Source organism: Periplaneta americana, chromosome 12 (genome assembly GCF_040183065.1).
Source record: "Periplaneta americana isolate PAMFEO1 chromosome 12, P.americana_PAMFEO1_priV1, whole genome shotgun sequence".
NCBI lineage: Eukaryota > Metazoa > Arthropoda > Insecta > Blattodea > Blattidae > Periplaneta > Periplaneta americana.
Genome location: NC_091128.1, coordinates 98,693,874 through 98,714,613, shown reverse-complemented (window position 1 = coordinate 98,714,613; position 20,740 = coordinate 98,693,874). Strand labels below are relative to the sequence as shown.

Here is a 20,740-nt window from a genome sequence, read left to right as displayed (position 1 = left end):
ATGCAAGAAAACACACAAGAACACACAAAAACCAAACCAAACAAATAGGTGTATCAGAGAAATAGAAAACGAGAAAAATATAAAGCAAATATTTTTATACATTTTCGAAAATTGTACATTTCACAACATTAAGGTATTTATTTCCCGTAATTCGAATTCTTTTATTCAAAATAAATTCATCGTAAATGATTCATTTTATTGAAATAGTTACTTTTCACTCCAATTTTCTCAACTAACTACCAAAATATAGCTATTTACAATATTTGGGGTAATGAAAGAAAGCTTTCACAAGTTAACAAAATAAAATATTTCACTAATTTGGATAGTTATTACTGACTGGTTCTAATGGAGAGCATTTGGCAACTGTCACCGATTGTTCCGAACTGGTCGGTCTTGCTTAACTGAAACCCATTTTTCAATCTGTGCACCTCTAACTAGTATGTCGGTGAGTTCGCTATGCACAATGGTTCTGAACTAGTGAGATTATATCATGATTCGACATTTTCCCACTTCCTTCATGAGAGGTCTCCCAAATCGCTATTGGAATTACTTGTATTACCAAAAAATGAAGATGGAATAAGGACGGGTCTGAAACAGGGGCATCTTTTATAACAGTACATTTATTACACGGCGCCAAAAGCTGTACTATATCACATAGGATTTCTTCTTGCCCAGATGTATCACTCTCTATTGGAATCGAACCTTCATACCTTCGACAATAATTTAATATTACAATTATTACACTACCGAGGCTTACACGTGTTTATTAAAAAAGAATAAACCTGCTTTAAATAAAATCTTGAGTTATTTTGTTTTTTATTGAAATGACAAGAAAATAAAATATATTATGCAATTAATTTTAAATGGATTATCATCTTAATAAATATCTTAAACTTGTAAGACTTGGTTTATACTTTTAATATTCAATAAAATTAAGCTGAAGAATCATGGATTTCATAAAATGATGTATTTTTACTAGAATTTTAAGCTTTCACGCTGATCGCGTGAGAAAGGAAACTGTTTGTTTTTCACCAGGTATGTAGACTTAGAATCTGCAACATTTTAGAGCCATTTTCAAGTTCCATCAGTTCAGATAACTGCCCAGAAAAACTATCCGTCAATATACAGCTAGCGCAATTGATTGTTGGAGAATGTAAACGCGCCGTAGCTTGTTCCCTTCCCTACGGACCACGTAAGGCGTAAGCAACCCGCAGCGCATATTTTTTAAGGTCGTTTCGTTTTTCCTATTTTATTTGGGAAGTTATTGACCTTAGCAGAGATGCTTGACATGCAATATCCTGGTTGTATAGGCGTTTGGACACCCATGCTCTAGAAATTCTCAAACTATCCACTGAGCTGAGCTGACTTTACAAGTCATTAAGACGCACAGGATGCAAGAAAGTAGAGAACCATTTCTTTTTTCCGACCTTAGAAAATAGGTGAAATGGTCAATATCATGATTCAACCATATAGCCGTAACAATGAAAAAAATAATATTCTTTGATTTATATTTTCCGCACATTTGAAATGTTCTTTTAATATATTTTGTGGCAGACGCCTGACCTTCAAATACTACAAAAAATTAAGGAAGGCCTCTGAAAATATGGATAGGCCTACCGGAACAAATTAGTTAGCTTTTCCTTGGAGTGCAGATGGTTAACAAAATTAATCAGTTTAGTTGCTGAAATATGTAACCTGATGTTTACAAAAAGAATGACATTTTAAACAGCGTTTTTGTTTTACTGTTATCTTGAAACGCATCAATCGAGGTAGCGGGTTGTTTACACTAAGCTCATATTTGAAATTCTCTTTCGACCACCAGCAGATAGAGGTGGAAAAATGCTGTAACATTGGTCAACACTTCACCAGGAATGCACTCAAGACAATACAGGTTATCACTCTGACAATGGAAAAACAGCCATAGCAAGAAATTACTGTACTGATCTTAAACTTACCTACAATTATTAATCATTCTTAACATAACAACCGGTACCTTTCAATCTTCACATACGCATATATCAGGAAACAATTATTTGTAATCTATGAGTGGGCAATTAAATGAAATGTAATTCTTCTATTTATATAAATCCATTGTATGTTACTCATAAGACGTTACTGCGACAATTTCCGCTGTGTCATCGCAGGCATTACTCAAGGTGAATGAGATGGCCTCATTCGTTAAGTCATTATGATTATATGACTTAATGACTAGCGATAAAAATTAATGTAGGCTATGTTCAGGTTCTTGAATCTACAGTGCCATGGAAAACAATAAAATGAACTTAGTCCATTTCCATCATCATCATCATCATCATCAGCTTGAGCCTACTTACCGTTCTGCTCTCAGTTGGAGTATGTGGCGGACCGTCTTTCAATCTTCCTACGTTTTTTCGACCTGAAGATTTACGAAGAAGCACGTATCTTTTTAGGGATGCTATTCTCTGCCATCATTTGTAGGTATATTATGTTGAAACCAGTTATTTTTATTCATTCCTATCTTTTCGTTTAGTTATACAGTTGAATCTGGATAAAACAATGTTGAATAATTGGAGTTCTATTATATTATTATTAATATTATTATTATTATTATTATTATTATTATTATTATTATTATTATTATCAGTTACAAATATTTGAACAAAGTATTTTTCAAGTACGGTAAATACAATAAAAAATTGAAAGGAACTTTTCATATTTTCTGAAAATCGATCCGGATAATTGGCGTTCCGGATATTTGGTGTTGGGGATTTGGTCTTGGCGGTGCTGCTTTTCTTTTTTGGCTGGACAACTGACTGGGGATACTGAGGGATGCAACGAAAATAGCTGTTAATTCATCGCGTGTGTTCTTGCCTGGTTGGGTAAACTGCGCAGCCAACTAACTCTCTACCAGTCAACGGTTTTTCAGCTTTTTTACCCCTGCAAACTTACTCAAGTTCCTTCAATGGGACAGTGTAAACGAAGTGAAACAAATGATATTTAAGCTAGGAGCTCACATAAATGTTCATATGAGTCCCAAGAGTCCTTGCAAAGACAAGGTTCTTACCGTGTATCTTTTAAACGTTTCCCTTCCCTTATCCTCAATAAAGAGTTAGGTACAGCTTACATCAGTAACATTTTTGGAAATAATCAACATTTATTTCCTCCATTACTGTATCTTGTACATAAATGAAAATTTGCATGTGTAGAACACCGTCCTTCTGCTATATGAAAAAAAATATTTTTACGATAAAAAAAATAATTTATATATATATATATATATATATATTTTTTTTTTTTCAAAATTCAAAACTGTGGCAAAAAAAGCGAGAGAAAGAAGTCGGATAATCCGCCAATCAGGATGATCCGGGTTCTATTGTCATTGAGCCTGGGTCTAGTAGAGTTCCTGCTCGCTATGATCGGGCTTCTATTGTAATTGAGCCTGGGTCTAGTAGAGTTCCTGCTCGCTATGATCGGGGTTCTATTGTAATTGAGCCTGGGTCTAGTAGAGTTCCTGCTCGCTATGATCGGGGTTCTATTGTAATTGAGCCTGTGTCTAGTAGAGTTCCTGCTCGCTATGTTCCGGGTTCTATTGTAATTGAGCCTGGGTCTAGTAGAGTTCCTGCTCGCTATGATCGGGGTTCTATTGTAATTGAGCCTGGGTCTAGTAGAGTTCCTGCTCGCTATGATCGGTGTTCTATTGTAATTGAGCCTGGGTCTAGTAGAGTTCCTGCGCGCTATGATCGGTGTTCTATTGTAATTGAGCCTGGGTCTAGTAGAGTTCCTGCTCGCTATGATCCGGGTTCTATTGTAATTGAGCCTGGGTCTGGTAGAGTTCCTGTTCGCTATGATCGGGGTTCTATTGTAATTGAGCCTGGGTCTAGTAGAGTTCCTGCTCGCTATGATCGGGGTTCTATTGTAATTGAGCCTGGGTCTAGTAGAGTTCCTGCTCGCTATGATCCGGGTTCTATTGTAATTGAGCCTGGGTCTAGTAGAGTTCCTGCTCGCTATGATCGGGGTTCTATTGTAATTGAGCCTGGGTCTAGTAGAGTTCCTGCTCGCTATGATCGGGCTTCTATTGTAATTGAGCCTGGGTCTAGTAGAGTTCCTGCTCGCTATGATCGGGCTTCTATTGTAATTGAGCCTGGGTCTAGTAGAGTTCCTGCTCGCTATGATCGGTGTTCTATTGTAATTGAGCCTGGGTCTAGTAGAGTTCCTGCTCGCTATGATCGGGCTTCTATTGTAATTGAGCCTGGGTCTGGTAGAGTTCCTGCTCGCTATGATCCGGGTTCTATTGTAATTGAGCCTGGGTCTGGTACAGTTCCTGTTCGCTATGATCGGGGTTCTATTGTAATTGAGCCTGGGTCTAGTAGAGTTCCTGCTCGCTATGATCGGGGTTCTATTGTAATTGAGCCTGGGTCTAGTAGAGTTCCTGCTCGCTATGATCGGGTTTCTATTGTAATTGAGCCTGGGTCTAGTAGAGTTCCTGCTCGCTATGATCGGGGTTCTATTGTAATTGAGCCTGGGTCTAGTAGAGTTCCTGCTCGCTATGATCGGGGTTCTATTGTAATTGAGCCTGGGTCTAGTAGAGTTCCTGCTCGCTATGATCCGGGTTCTATTGTAATTGAGCCTGGGTCTGGTACAGTTCCTGTTCGCTATGATCGGGGTTCTATTGTAATTGAGCCTGGGTCTAGTAGAGTTCCTGCTCGCTATGATCGGGGTTCTATTGTAATTGAGCCTGGGTCTAGTAGAGTTCCTGCTCGCTATGATCGGGTTTCTATTGTAATTGAGCCTGGGTCTAGTAGAGTTCCTGCTCGCTATGATCGGGGTTCTATTGTAATTGAGCCTGTGTCTAGTAGAGTTCCTGCTCGCTATGATCGGGGTTCTATTGTAATTGAGCCTGGGTCTAGTAGAGTTCCTGCTCGCTATGATCGGGGTTCTATTGTAATTGAGCCTGGGTCTAGTAGAGTTCCTGCTCGCTATGATCCGGGTTCTATTGTAATTGAGCCTGGGTCTAGTAGAGTTCCTGCTCGCTATGATCGGGGTTCTATTGTAATTGAGCCTGGGTCTAGTAGAGTTCCTGCTCGCTATGATCCGGGTTCTATTGTAATTGAGCCTGGGTCTAGTAGAGTTCCTGCTCGCTATGATCGGGGTTCTATTGTAATTGAGCCTGGGTCTGGTAGAGTTCCTGCTCGCTATGATCGGGGTTCTATTGTAATTGAGCCTGGGTCTAGTAGTGTTCCTGCTCGCTATGATCGGGGTTCTATTGTAATTGAGCCTGGGTCTAGTAGAGTTCCTGCTCGCTATGATCGGGGTTCTATTGTAATTGAGCCTGGGTCTAGTAGAGTTCCTGCTCGGTGGAGCGTTGGCGCGCTCAGCCAAAGATCCCGGGTTCGATATCTGGCCCCGGAACAATTTTTTCCCTTGAAATTATTCAAGTTCCTCATATTGTTCTCTCGGCGTAATCATCATTCCCAATTTTTTTCGTGAGATTTCAGCACAATTTTTGTTTATGTATCGCATTTCGCGCACAGTTACAAAGAGGTAAAGTGGAAAAATTTTTTTGGGTTGAGCCGTTTGTGCGCTGAACGCCTCAATTATTCTATTAATTTAGTATGTCTCTTGAACTAAAATTAAAGAGAAACTACCAACAAGTCTATCACTGATATGATAGAACTGATTTGTACTGAAAAATGCGTGTCATCTCCTAGACTCCGGTTTTTTTTTTTTATCTTGAAATGCTCTCAAAACCCAACAGCCTTCACAATAAGTAATAAAAAACTACTTGCATGCAAAATGCTGCTTCCTTGATTCAATCTAGACAAAACAAGGTAAGTCACAGATTTACGACAGCTTGAATTACGGCAGCGTGATGATGTTTGCTCTACCTCGGGCTCGGAGTTTGTACATCACCTGCTGTAACGATGCGTTGCATCACCGCCGGAGTACATACGGCGGAGAAAGTTTATTGCTATGCTGTAGCTGCTAGTCATCATTTCAATATGTGGACCACATTCGATTTGACACATTATACGCGGCGAAGAAAAAAAATTTGGCGGGCACGCACGTCACCATGAGATTCTTCGACGACAATCGATCTACACTCACGATTATCCAATATTTTTGTTTCTTTCCCGGATGAAGGATTGGAATACAGCATCTTACTATACTTCGTTCCGTGTCTGACAGGAGAAGTATACTTTGCTGGTAGAGGAGGAGAGAAGTAAGGGCTATTCAAAAAGAAGGAGTAGATTTCAAATATTTATTTCTTCCAAACTACAAAAGATAGAAACACAATTCCAACGTTCTTGGACAGACGAAAGTTTAAATTTTGAACAGTCCGGGCAGAAGTTCCAATCACGGCCAAGTTCGCTTTGAAATGAAAGTTCACTTTGTTAGATGAATATTTGATAGGGCCTATGTTTCTTCGTCTGAACATGTTTTCTTAAGTCTGTTATTTTTTGTAAAAATTTCGAAATTACATTATCCACAAATAAGAGCATGTTGAATTTTTTTTCATTGGATGCAACCAGCTTTTGAAATTGGGGTATGTCTTCTAAATGTTCCTGTAATGCTGCTATTCACTTTTCATTTCATGCACGTTAAAATTAAACACAAATACTGTTATTCAAGGAGCTGCCACTGTGATTTACTTGTTTCCTTCATACACAAGGAAAGAATGACTTAAGAAATCGGGAATTAACCAGGCGGACGTGGGAATTTTTTTTTTTCGGAGACTCACGAAACAAGGATGTCCGCGTAATTTTATTTCAAATGTGGCGATAAAATGAGTGAAATTCATTAAAAATATCGTAGCTTTCCCTCCAGGGTCCAAGAAATGCTATCATAATCCGTATCATAACCAAATACATAACCATATGTAAGTCGTTGATCTGAAATAGGAAATGTCGTCCCTATTATGATTTTTTTACTTTGTTATTTAACGACGTTGTACCAATTACGAGGTTATTTAGCGTCGATGAGATTGGTGATAGTGAGATGATATTTGGCGAGATGAAGCCGAGGATACGCCATAGATTACCTGACATTTGCCTTATGGTTGGGGAAAATCTCTGAAAAAACCCAACCAGATAATCAACCCAAGCGGGAATCGAACCCGCGCCCGAGCGCAGCTCTGGATCGGTAGGCAGGCGCCTTAGTCGACAGAGCTACGCCGGTGGCCCCCATTATGATCTTAAAATCTCAGGATTCGGCGAATTTCCCCAAATTGACAACGCTTATTATTATCAGCAATCAGCGTAGGAAAAGGATAATCAGAAATCAGATAAAAAGGAACAGGCTAAGCACCTAAGCCGTAGTGAAGAGTGTTCGTCTTGGAGGAAGGAAAACCCTGATTTTAAAACCCAGATCACATAAGGAAGATATTATGCTGAGAACACTGGATAGTTAGCGGGCTGCTTCGAGTAGGCCTACTTATAAATTAGAAAGTATTTTAAACCATTGTGTTATTAATATTACTAAAAATAATCAAATGAAACTTTTCCACAATATGAAGAAATTAAAAAATCATTTGATGCACATAGGAGGCAATCATTTTTTTCTTAAGTTTATTTAAGACAAAAATAATTCTCAAGCGGCAAATTCTGGTATTAATTTTTCTTGCACATATTTAGGCGCACTTTTCTCAGGAACTAACTGATATACAGTAATGAAACTTAACTGTACAATTTTAATGATAAATTCTACAATTCTAACTAAAATTATAAATCAATAAGTTGTACTTTTTTATTGCAACATTATTATTTTATTAATTTATGAACAAGATATTATTTTTTCTTCAACTAAAGTGTGTCTATTTGAGCAAATTTTAGGCTAGATAGAAATGTCAGAAATTATGTTTACTACAAAATATAAAAATTTGATAGTCATCGATCAAACAGTATCTGAGGAAAGTGTACTTAAATAAGTGCAACCAACAAAAAAGAAATCAGAATGCAACCTCTGAAAAAATATTTTTTCAGATTAATAAGCCTGTAAAAAATTTTAGCGTACTGTATTCATTAAATTAGGTTTAAATTCCTTAATAATTTATATCGTATTGAAGTTTCACTTAATGACCTTTATTAGCATCAAAATATAAAGGTTAAACATATTTTCTAATTTATAAGCTCGAAGCAGTCCCCTAACTACCCAACATCCTTAAACTCTAAGGATGCTATCCATAGACATTTTGCTAGCCCGCATTACGAACGTGCTAAACTAGTCCGGGCTATCGACTGGTTACTTGTACAGGATTCATATCATATCTTATCGATAACACTGGTTTATGAATACGCAAAACGTTAGCTCGCTGATCATACACTGGAAGCCCGCGCTAAGAATGTCTATGAATACGGCTCTAATTTTCCAAGGAAATAGACTGTCTACTGTCAAACGCAACAAAATACACTCGAACTATGTTAATTCGAAGTTGAAGGGACTATTAAAAAAATCGAATTATCTAAGATTTCGAATTAGACAAGGTTCAACAACTGTTTTCTTGCTTTCTACGTCAGGACCATTTTGATTAAAATATACCCACTTTTTTCGAGAGAAACAGTCCAAAAACAAACAAACTAAATTTATGAAGTTCGTATGGAAATCGTACTCGGAACCTAGAATATAAAAAAATCAATGCAATACAGTAAAAACAAAATTATTTATTCAAGATTTTGTACAACACTGTTAAAATACAGGACATTCAAAGTTTTTATAGGCCATTCGGTATCTCGTGAAACCTACCTGCGCGTGAGGGGAAGGAAGAAGTGGACTAAGAAACTTCCCTCCCTCGCTACGCTTCGACTTGCAAGCTAACAAATTCGCTTACCCCACCATAAGATTCTTACTATGAGCTACGGTGTCTGAATGCATTTGGTTTCACGATGTAACGAATTATCTATAAAAATATATAATACGTTTGTTTTTTAGCATTTAATCTTCGATTCATACAAAATTATTCGAGTTTATTGAGATATTTGAAAATTGCTTCATTCACATTTTGTTGTCCTACAACATAGCATCTTACATTCCTGGATTCACGCATGACAATGGAGACCTGCATTCCTTCTGAATTCTTTATCTCCTAACAGTTTGGCTCACGTTATTGCGAGTTGGTTTCCGTAATTTTGGAACTGAATTTCGTTGGATTTCACTTCGAATTATAAAAAAAAATCGAATTACAGGTGATTTTTTAAGGTTATGTTGTAGAGAAATATCAAGGGACTTCGGTAAATATACGAATTATTCACAATTTCGAATTATAAACTTTCGAATTAGACAAGTTCGACTGTAATATTAATCGACAGGACAAAGCCGACCCGGAAATAATTAAAATCCATCCAATATTGACTAATTTCAACCGTAATCGAAACAGGCCAATTAGTCCTAATCCTTGATTATGGTTAGAGACACTCAAAATTCGTGACTCGCGAAATCGCGAAAAATCTAAAAACGAAATAAACATGGTTTACAATATGGTTCACATATCTGCAGTGCTTGGAAAAAGTGACAAGTCAGTTTCCACAAACCTTTTTTGATAATTTATTGACAACTTACGAAACATCTGCTCGCTTGGAAAAAAATACATAAGTATTCCTCCCATTACAATAATTCATACAGAAAAAAATCAAATCGACATAAATCAGTGTAAGTTGTCAATAAATTATCAAAAAAGGTTTGTGAAAACTGATTTATGTCACTTTCCCAAGCAGTGCGGATATAAAATATAATATAATTACACGTTTCAACTCGCGAAACAGTCGCGAAAAATCGCAAAAATCTATGACTCGCGAATTTGGCATATTTTCTGTTAATCGCGAAAAGATGCAATTTTTCAACAATTAATAAATACATTATCTAAATTTGGAAATTTTAGAGGTTCTGCTTGAAAAAATGCACATAGTTGAAAAAGTCCTGGACTTTCAGTGCGAGAAGGTTTGCTGTCGTTACGTGAAGATCACAGTGATTTTGTGGACGGAGCACTCCAAGCTATATGGGTTCCAGTTTCTAATGTTGACTGAACTTTTTTTTCACAGTTCTCTTGTGTGCTAACAAATAGAAGAACAAATCTTACGACAAACTTAGAACTGTTGTCTGCGCACAACTTTGAATGTTAAATAATGTTAAGTACGTATATTAGAATTGTTGTCAACGTAAAACTTTAAATGTATAATTATAATTATTGTCAATTATCTTAAGCAACATAATAATTTAATAAAACAAGGTGAAAATTTCAGGTTTACTCAAGAAATTTTCGTTTTCACTCGAGACTTTTTATCCTTTTTAACCAAGAATTTTAGTCCCTTTTATTAAAGAAGTTTGACTGTCTCTAATTATAGTTATGGTGTTGATGGATTATATATAGACTGTGTATTAATAGTGAAATAAACGGGTCTACGAAAGTCGTGTGAATAAAAATTAAGAGTGAAAAGAAAAATATGAAACCCATAGGGAATTCATGAAACCGAAAGCAACACTTTTATTGTTGGAACATTACGTTCAATTATACGCGAGGAGCTTTTTAATGATGCGAGCACAAGCGAGAAGTGCACACGCCCGACAGTGCCTTGCACGCAGCAACGGCTACCTGGCAATTAAACGAAACGTCGACATGCAAAAGAAAATCTGAGGTCTGCTACGCAAACGAATGAAAGTAGGTTTGCGAATGCTTTGTAGAGCAAACTTTCTTGGATGGAATATGACAGTTTGGCACGAATTGATGTGGGTACGAGGAAACGACAGTGATAAATAGAGTCGCAGTATGATTTTAGTGACTAAATACGCAGGACATTAATTGTAAACAAAATGATTATTTATCTAAATTGAAGGTTGACAGTTGTAACAGAGGATAGCCTTCAGAATGAAGAATTAATTCTTACCGAGATATTCTGTGAATAAAAAATAATGGTATAGTATTTACTTTGTCCTACTCTACTATGAGAAAGAGCGAGGTTATGGAATTGTGGTACGCGTACCACCAATGGCATGAGGAAGTTTGGTAGGTGGTACCCCTTTTGAACTAAAAATAATTAATTGCTTCATTTCGAAGTGCGTTACAAATACTCGTCAGTCTATGTAATTTCTAGGGCTAGGACAATCCAGCATTAAAAATTCGAAGCTGAAGTTGCTACAGGTATGAATAATACTACGTGGCCACGCGCTTGACGTATACGTTACATGAGAAAACAATGTACAATTGCGCCAAGAGAACGTCATAGCCTACACTGTATTTAAAATGCTGTTAGTTTTGTGTTTTTACTGTTTACTTTCACTGTGTAATAATTATGAAGCCAACTCAAATTGGTAACAAAATACAGAAAGTGATAGGATATATAGGCCTAACATGTAAAAATTTTTACAATTCATGATGCTGCTCAAATGAGGCTGAAGAGAACCATGATAGGCATTTAATAAGGCAATGGCAGGAACCAATAACTGTTTTAATCTTCTTAATAACAAAATCTTTGACAATTTGACATACAACGCTCGAGTATGTTCCTTGCAGGTATGTTTGCTATCGAGATAAAAACCTACAAGTTTAACATATTTATCACTGCCAACATTATTATAAAGTCTAGATATAGAAGTTTGAGTTTAAGACTTAGAACATACCACCACATTCTAGTGTCGAGGTCAAGAAAGTATGAAGGTCAACTACCCTTAATTTTTATTTTCCTTAAAGAAATTATTATTTTTATTTTTATTTTTATGTCATCTGAAAGCTAGAATTTTCTAGTTTAAAAAAAATATATCAGTTTTGTCTTTATGATGTTTGGTTAATTACTTAGTTAAGTTTTTATTGACCGGAAGCACCCTTTCTTTAAACCGGAAGTGCAGTTCTGCAAGTGTCAATCCGTCACATTCTGTCAATTTTATATATTTTTTGTTTAATAGCAATTCGAATTAAGGGGTAGAGTTTGACTATTATTTTTCATGCAGTCAGAAAGCTGTGTGTTTGGGTTTACAATTTTTTATACCCTCAGGATGTAGATGATTTTTCTCCATGTTCAGTTTTACAGCATTTTAAAACACTAATGTTAACACAAAGTACACTTAGAATTGAGATATATTCATCACTCTTGCAGAAAAATAAAGATGATTAACGTAGCTAACAGTAATTACCAAACTACAAACAGTATCCTACTGCTTAAGAAAGTTAATTTAAAACTCCAAGGGTGCTATTCATAGACATTTCGCAGCACGCGCTACGAGCGTACTAAGCTAGTCCCGGCTATCCACTGGTTGCTAGTACAGAATTCAAATCATATCCTATCGCTAACACTGGTTTATGAATACGAAAAACGCTGATCATCTACCGGAAGCCCGCGCTAAAAATGTTTATGAATACGGCCCCAAGATATTAAATTTTTATTTTTACGTTTGAAGTTTTCAAAAAATAAAATGACATTTTTTCTTAATGGGATAAGATACGGAAAAACTGTTTTCACAGCTTATTCTGTGTCCTTTTAGGAGTAGGACAGTGAAAGAAATTTTGTTCTAATAAGAAAACTGTGGGCCAAGGACTAAAATTGCAGTTTTCGCTTTAAAAATTGCCTCCATGTCCTCCCAAAGATATACGAGGAGTTTATTGTGTGTGAAAATCCTTAATTATGTATCAAGTAATAAGGGAAAAAAGAGTTTTAAAAATTTGGATAAAAACTGCAAATTTTTCTCCCAAGGGTAGAAAAGCACCTGAAGCTCTACCACTATGTTCCCCATACGTCTTCCTGGCGTTTAAAGAGGGTACTTTACCTTACCATAGAGTTTATCCTGGAAACGGGCAACCAGATTTTCATTTTTTTCGTCATCCACTAACCCAGACGTACATCGTTCATCCATTTCACTGTCGTTAGCTGTATTCTCTTTGAAATAGCTATATAAATCAGCAGTTTATGAGTTATTTGAATTATAGTTCTACTTTCTCAGACATCTAGAATTGAGCTGCTCGACGGATGTGCAGGATTATTAGGTTCTGTTTGGATCTAAAACAATGAACTTCGCATAACATCGGCCCATTCATCCGTCACTCTGTAGCTAATTCGGAATGTGCTGAACTGCTGAACTAATCTGAAGTTTTAAATGATCTCAATGGCTCCAGGGAATGTCATCGTTGGGATTTTATTAAGATGGTTTATCCAGCAGTCTGGTCATAAACCGAATGCGGTGGATTTTATTTTCAGATTATACTTTTGCTTTCTCTTTATACAAAGTATAAATAAGAGAAAGTATTATGGTGCTGCATAAAATATTATTTATAAATATTCACGGAAATATTTTCAGCATCCTTGATAGCGGGAAAGTGGTTGGACATACACTTCCTTTCATGAACTATCTGACGAACTGTGTCTAGAAGTCAATTTATCCGGAAATGATGCACACGAAACAATTTTTATGAAGGAATTGTGTTTGATTTATTGGGGAATTATGCATAATACTCATCATCATGATCCATAATCATCATCATCATCATCATCCACCATCATTCATCATTTTCACTTGATGATTTAGGCTTTGATACCCGTCTCGTTTTCATATTTATTCAGTTCCATCTCTTCCTAGGACATCCCACATCTCTTTCGCCTTCTGGTTGCTACTCTTGAACCAGTGCTAGTATTCGTTCGTTGTTCGAGATTGGCGTTCTTCCCATTTTTGTCTACGATCATCTATAAAGATGTCAATTTTTTTATTAAATCTTTTCATACACATCATTTTACTCTACGAAGAAACCCCATCTCTGCTCTTCCATACGTCAACACTGTGATTGCCATAGTTTTATATAAATTCAATTTTGTGTATTTTTTGTTTTATTTTGAAATATAGGTATTCCTTGTTCCACATATCCATTGAAATGTATTTCATTTTTAATATCTCTATCCATTTCATAAGTTAAGTTGAAACTTAAATAATCAAAATAAGATATTTGTTTTAAGGACTTGTCCACTATTATTTTTGAACGGATTGGAAATTTTCCGCTGTGAGCTATTATTTTAGTTTTATTATTAACACTTTCAAGATGCATAATATTATGAAATTTATAATTATTTTTATAGATGGGTTGTCTCCAAGAGAAAATTATTCGAGAAATATGTATAATATTATGACAATTTTCAGAGACGGATTATGTCAAGAGTCAATTAAGAATGATTTATAATAAATTATGAAATTTAACTATTTTTACGGACAGATTGTGTGTAAAATAGTCAATTTATCAGTTAATGATGTACTTACAATATTCTCACTTCCTGAGCTGTTTCTTTGCAAAGGCGAGACGCAGAGGGGGAGAGTGGGAGGTCCTGGGTACCGCATGTGCCTACTACCCTACGTTCAACACATCGGCCTTTTCAGGATTTCTTTCGTCAGCTATGGAGCAAGATCAGCCATGGACAAGCGAATGTATAGGCTGTCCCCTCAGAAAACAAATTATGTCCTATACTCATCAATTCCTGTAACTAAACACTAGTCTACCACTACAGTCTCTACTCGAGATTATCGACCTAATCGCGATTACGGTTGTCATATGTAACAATCCGTAAACTCTTTCCTCTATGGCAGTCTTTCTCAAACTTTTTCCACCACGAAACTCCTTTTAATCTAAAGTGTAACTGCGGAATCCTTGTAATATTTTATTAATGTTTAATGATTAACAGACAAATGAAAGCTAGTATCTCAATTCTGTTCAGTGGGACGAATGTATTTGCTTTTTATGCCTGCAATCTGGTTTTATGGCGGAAATTGTAGTCTCATTTCTACTGTACTTCTGCATTTTGTCTTTTCGTTATTTTGTTTTAGTGAACACATACGCAGAGAATCCAGTGATGAAAGTGATAAGTATTATGGGTATTTTCCGTTTTAGATGTTCATGTTCATTAAACATATTATTATTACACTTATTCTTGAAATAATAATAATAATAATAATAATAATAATAATAATAATAATAATAATAACTTTATTATTATTATTACTATAATATTATTATTACTATTATTACGCATATTCTTGGGTTATTATCATTATTATTATTACTATCATCATCATCATCATCATCTGTGGTTTCAAGTTATTACTGATTCATATTTTCGTAATATTTATATATTTTTATAGTATCCACTTTGTAAGTATAAAATAACCACCGGAGCAGCGAAGTCGGCTAAGGCGCTTGCCTATAGATCCAGAGTTGCGCTCGGGAGCGGGTTCGATTCTCGCTTGGGCTGATTACCTGGTTGAATTTTTCCAACTGTAAGGCGAATGTCAGGTAATCTTTGGGGAATCCCCGGCCTCATCTCGCCAAATACAATTTCGCTATCATCAATTCCATCGATGCAAAATAACCTAGTAGTTGATACAATGTCGTTGAATAACCAAGTAAAAAGTATAAAATAAAATTTAAAATCATATAGGGTTCACGGAACCCCGGAACATACTTTGAGAAATGCTTCTCTATGGTAATTCAGCAGTTGTCCAGACTGAACGAAGAGTGGCCTAGTGTGTAGGCCTACATACATTTTAGGAAATCGCTATCAGAGATAATAACGATAGTGGTAACCACGATTAGAGTATCCAGTATTATAACCAGTAAAGACCCCTGCAATGGCATAGGATAATGTTTTCAGAACATGTAATATGCTGCCGTGCCACACGCTGCAACTGCCGTGCCGGTCCGAGCAGACCTAAGAGGTGTGGTTATAAGCACTAGGGAACTCTCGGCTCAGGACGTGAGACACGGGCAGAAAAATGTCGGTAAAGTAACTATTAGAGACAAAACACGCAATGGCGATTTACCTCAAATAAAATGGAACTGTTTCTTGGTATTTTTCTGTAGAACTTATAAGAGAAGCGTCCCAGGTCGTGTAGCTTCAATTTAATAAAATTTACATTTTAAAGCTAATTTTCGTTCGTTAAAAAAACGTGGTGATAGTCCTTCGTTTCGCTTTTTCCTCCTTTACGAAATATGCTGACATGAAATTGTTGCTACTTATGCCGCTTCTTGCCCGCACTCGGATCCTCATAGCTCCGCGACACCGTACCACAGCTCTCGCATTAATGCTCTAGTCTAGTCCAGTCTATTTGTTTTCTCTTAACTTACATTAATACAGTAGCAGTGCAATCCATGGCATCTTTCACTCATTCGTACACCGTCCAAATTCATAGGTATGCAGCTATACATACTATATTTTCAAGAACCGAAAAGGGAATTTGGACCTAAAGTAAAACAACGTGTAAACGATTGTAAGTCATTTAATGTCGTGGTCGATGCAGGTAGTTCCGGTAAACCGACAACAAATCACGTGAGAAGATGGTTAAGAGATGTATTTCTCCCGGATGTTAAGAAAGGCACACTACTACTTCTGAATTCCTAAAGTCATCAGATAGATGACACTACATTTACTTTTGAAGGAGCAAAAAATACTTTAGATGGTAAAACAATTAAAGCACAAATTATCTCTACAAAAGCTACAAGATTTTTGCAACCTTTGGATGTGTATTTTTTTAGACAATATACACTATTGACTTTGGTTAAAGGCCGTCAGCTAATCTAATGAACACTGAATGACTCAGATGCTATTAAGATAATTCTACAATAATCAGATATCTTAAGATACGGACGTATTCTGCATAGTTCTTAATGTAGAAATCTAAAATTGTAACTTTTTTCTTTTCCAAATATAAACAAACTAAGGTGAACGCGAAGTAATGAATTACGTACAACACGGTCACAAATACCGGAAGTACTGTAACTTATTCTTACCTTCCGGTCCCTGGAGACATTCTAGTTCTATGGAATAGTCCCAGCACTCCAGGGAATTGGGTGTCGGAGAATCCCAGCTAGCAGAACTACCTCTCCTTCGTTCGGCCATCGTCTCACAAACACTATCACTCACTCAAAAATAGAAATTCAACTGTTCAACGGAAAGAAAAAAAAAAAAAAGAATTCACTCGCTTGCAGAACAATTACTCGAAAATCGTTATTGAACTGGTCAACGATAAAACGAAGATGATGTCTTGAGTCATCAAATAAATTAAACACTCAAATTTCCAATTCCTCAATAACGGAAAAATATCACTATGTTGAGTATTCTATTATGTTAAAAAGTTATTGTATAAATCGCAATTTAACTGTTATATAGTCACTTATGTTTGGCAAACACATAACAATGGTTTAAAAAACAGTGCTTCTGTTCAACGAGAAAACGAATTCACTTATTACAAAATAATAATTGGAAAATCGCAATTCAACTGTTCCACTGATACACTTTTTAATTGATATGTCCTAATAGTTTCTATTAATTTATTTTAAATGTTTAATAGAAAAGAATGAAGTCGCTTCTCTGATTATATACTAAAAATTATTGGAAGATCGTAGTTATTCGAAAAAAAAAATGTTGACTGCTGAATAATGAATTTAAATTTTCTAGAGAAGTGAAACAATCCTTCAACACTAAAAGTCACTTGTATGTTGTATATTATAGATTATAATTCCTCAAAATAGTGATTCAACTGTTAAACTGAAAGGAAAGAAAATGTTTTTGTAATTTAATTTATTAATCGTTTAATTAAACATCTTAACCGTTGAACTTAAAATCGAAGCTATTAATTTCTTTGCTGTTAATAGTCTTGAACAGCAATCCAACTGCTCAACACAAGAGAGAAGTCAATCTAGATTAATATCTTAAAATTCCTAAATCGTCAACTGTTTAACGGTACAGCTGTCATTCATCCCAGTTTATCAATAAATTAACTGTGCACACTGATAAAACATCTCGTCGATAGCAGAATGATCGTTCCAGAGTTCACACATAAATTGACCTCACAACACAACAGTTTCAAAACTCAACGTATAAATTCAAACACGATTTAATTCCGTAAATTATAGAGCACAAACAAATCTTCTTTGATATATCTGTGTTATATCAGATCTTGGAACGGCTTTGAACTATGTGCACTTCCTTACACGTTCAAGATGAGCGGTTGACTTAAACTCTCCGTACGCGGGACTCGGGACATTCCGAGCGTAGCCCAGAACACGTCCGTACAGCCGGAGCAGGAAGGCGTGACTGATGGAAAGAGGTACGAAACCCGTCGTTGAGACCAGCGAGAGAGAAAGAAGTCGAGGAACAGCTTTCCTCGTTCCCTCTTATCGACATCCACAGCAGATACGGACTTATCGCTCGGATGAATAAGGCTTTTAGATACGGATTACGTAAAATTAAATGGAGCTTTGGTGCGCAAAATGTCAATGTTTTTATTACTCGGCAGTGATAACCAAACCGCACCGTTAACTGAATGGTTGACGCTTCGACTTTTCGCGGCGAAAACAAGGATTTAGAATCTGTTAAATTTCAACTTGAAATGTAAAAATGGAGAGTGTGCTCAAGAAAACATTCACGGAAACATTTTTGTTTCTTATTTATCGTCCCTGCTTCTCCTTGTCTCCCCAGCCTTAAGAGCGTCACGATTTGAAAACTTGACACCCGCAGATTGAGAACTGTCACTATTACCACAGTCTCACAGTCTAGTATATACATCACGAAGCTTGAGTTGTGAGGGTGCTAGGAACAATTGACTGTGCCGGTCTATTTCGCATTGTCTGTAATGAGGCGCTATTAGCGATCCTAGTGGTTAGCAACTATCTATGGATGCATATTTACTAAGTATCGAGTTTCGTGACTGTATGTACTAGACTGTGCTATTACCGTCTGTCTCACGGCTACCTTCTTTATGACTATATTGCTACACCTGATTACGGGTCATGCTAATTTCCAGTCACAGTTGAACATGTATGTTGTACGAGGTGCGTTCAGAAAGTAAATTTCCCTGGGGCCGTGTACAGGAATAAATCACAATTTCATAGAAAGATTTATTGAAACAGATACAGCAATTGTTCAGCTATTTGTCAACATATTCCCTACAGAAATTGAGATATTTGTCATACCGAGAAATCAACAGAGGTGTATGATGAAGGATCGGTGGAGAGGAGAAAAATTCTCTCCGGCACCGGGATTCGAACCCGGGTTTTCAGCTCTAAGTGCTGAGGCTCTATCCACTAAGCTACACCGGATTCCATTTCCGATGCCAGATTGAATCCTCTCAGTTTAAGCTCCACCTCTTAGTTTCCCTTTAGTGGCCAACCCTCATGCACTGTTTCACAGATGTGACGGTGGTATAATGTCCAACACTCTTATGTGCAGAGATGCACTCATTGCGAGTGACTAAGTGGCCGCGATCCGACGGAATGAGCGCCGCCTTAAATCACTAAGTGATTATATACGCATATCATATTATTGCGATGTACTGAAGTACATATTATATTTCCGTGCAGAATTCTGCGTTATATGATGCACCTTCAACCAGACTTCCATAGTGTCTGCTTTCCACACTGGTAAACAGAGTTCGAATTTCTGTAGCACCAAGTGAAATTTATAGTGGACAAAAGCGATTTTTGGTGGTAGGGTACGTCATTCCACCATTGCTCCATTAATCATCCATGACATTACAGTTTATGGTCATAATTCCTAAAGAGGGAATCTTCGGTGAATAATGCAAATTAAACTACCCGCCATTAGGAGGTGGGGGAAGAAAACAGTTGATTAACGAATGTTTCTTAAAATAGAGTGATTTAGTTTAACATTGTTCGTCAGTAATATATCCTTATGGTTATTAGGCTAAATATAACAATAATAATATGAAGACAAAGGACGAGGGCAAAGGTAATAGTACTGTACTATCAAAGCTCCGAGCCGTTAACAGTCATCCAAAGTTCAGGTTAACTTACTCAGATTGCACACGTGATATCGGGATCTCTCGAGAGTCATGTCCTCTCGATGAGCACATAGTTCAAAGCTAATATTCACATGTTTACGGTCTATCAAATGTTAACACGTTCAAAGGTGAGTTTTTCTTTAAACTACAGATTTTAGTTAAAATTTTATTGATAACAGGTAATTTCTATTATAAAATAAATAGATAAATACATAAATAAATAGGCCTACATAAATAAAATAATAAATACTGAATCAATTTAAATTAAACTACGGAATGAAATAAAGTGATAATGTAGCATAAACAAAACTATCTCTCACAAGTAGCATTTTCTTATTGTAGTGCTTTTTGTTTAATTACAAATTTTTCGGATAAATTGCCTAATAGTTATTAAGTAACAACAATATCGTCCCCTGCGTTGGCTGAGTGGTCAGACCTTGAGCCTGTCACCTAAGCGATCCGGGTTCGAGTCACGGTCAGGCACATGATTTTTATTGTAATTCCATATTGACACTTTGTGATAAGATCGTAGTTTGGATTTTTCTCGGAGTTCTCCCGTTTCCCCATATTAGGCATCTACATAGTTTCGTCAACATTTCTCCATTTCGTCATCATTCCGTAGCATTCCTCTAACACCGGCTGGCGACGCACGGAGGGGGCTGGCCTAGGGACAAGTGGAGTGGCTTGCTCGAAACCTGGGTACACAGAGAACCTTAGTGTGGTCATCCGGTGTGGGTTTGGGAATGCGCCTAGCTTGAGGGTTAGCGCAATAGATCGTGAAATGTCGCAGTGCAGGATCATAGTGCCTCCACCCGAAAATTTCATTCCATTCCAATAATAATATCTCTCTCCAGTCATTTTAAAGAAAAAGTTACACGTACGTACATACATACGTACATACGTAGTACATACATACGTACATACACACATACATACATATACATACACACATACATACATACACACATACACACATACACACATACACACATACACACATACACAC

The 20,740-nt window shown here is 36.5% G+C and overlaps 1 protein-coding gene across 4 annotated transcripts in view; it reads right to left on the bottom strand.

The window, feature by feature from the left end:
- LOC138710705 (cerebellar degeneration-related protein 2-like) overlaps positions 1 to 20,740 on the bottom strand; it is a 398,695-nt gene that overhangs the window by 69,528 nt on the left and 308,427 nt on the right. Inside the window, exon 1 of one of the 4 annotated variants that reach the window (XM_069841770.1) lies at positions 16,724 to 18,024. The exons of the other annotated variants lie outside the window; for them this stretch is intronic. Coding sequence (XP_069697871.1) covers positions 16,724 to 16,832 — 109 coding nt within the window. The 5' untranslated portion in view covers positions 16,833 to 18,024. Of the gene's footprint in view, positions 1 to 16,723; positions 18,025 to 20,740 lie in introns of those variants that run through there. 4 annotated transcript variants of the gene reach the window in all.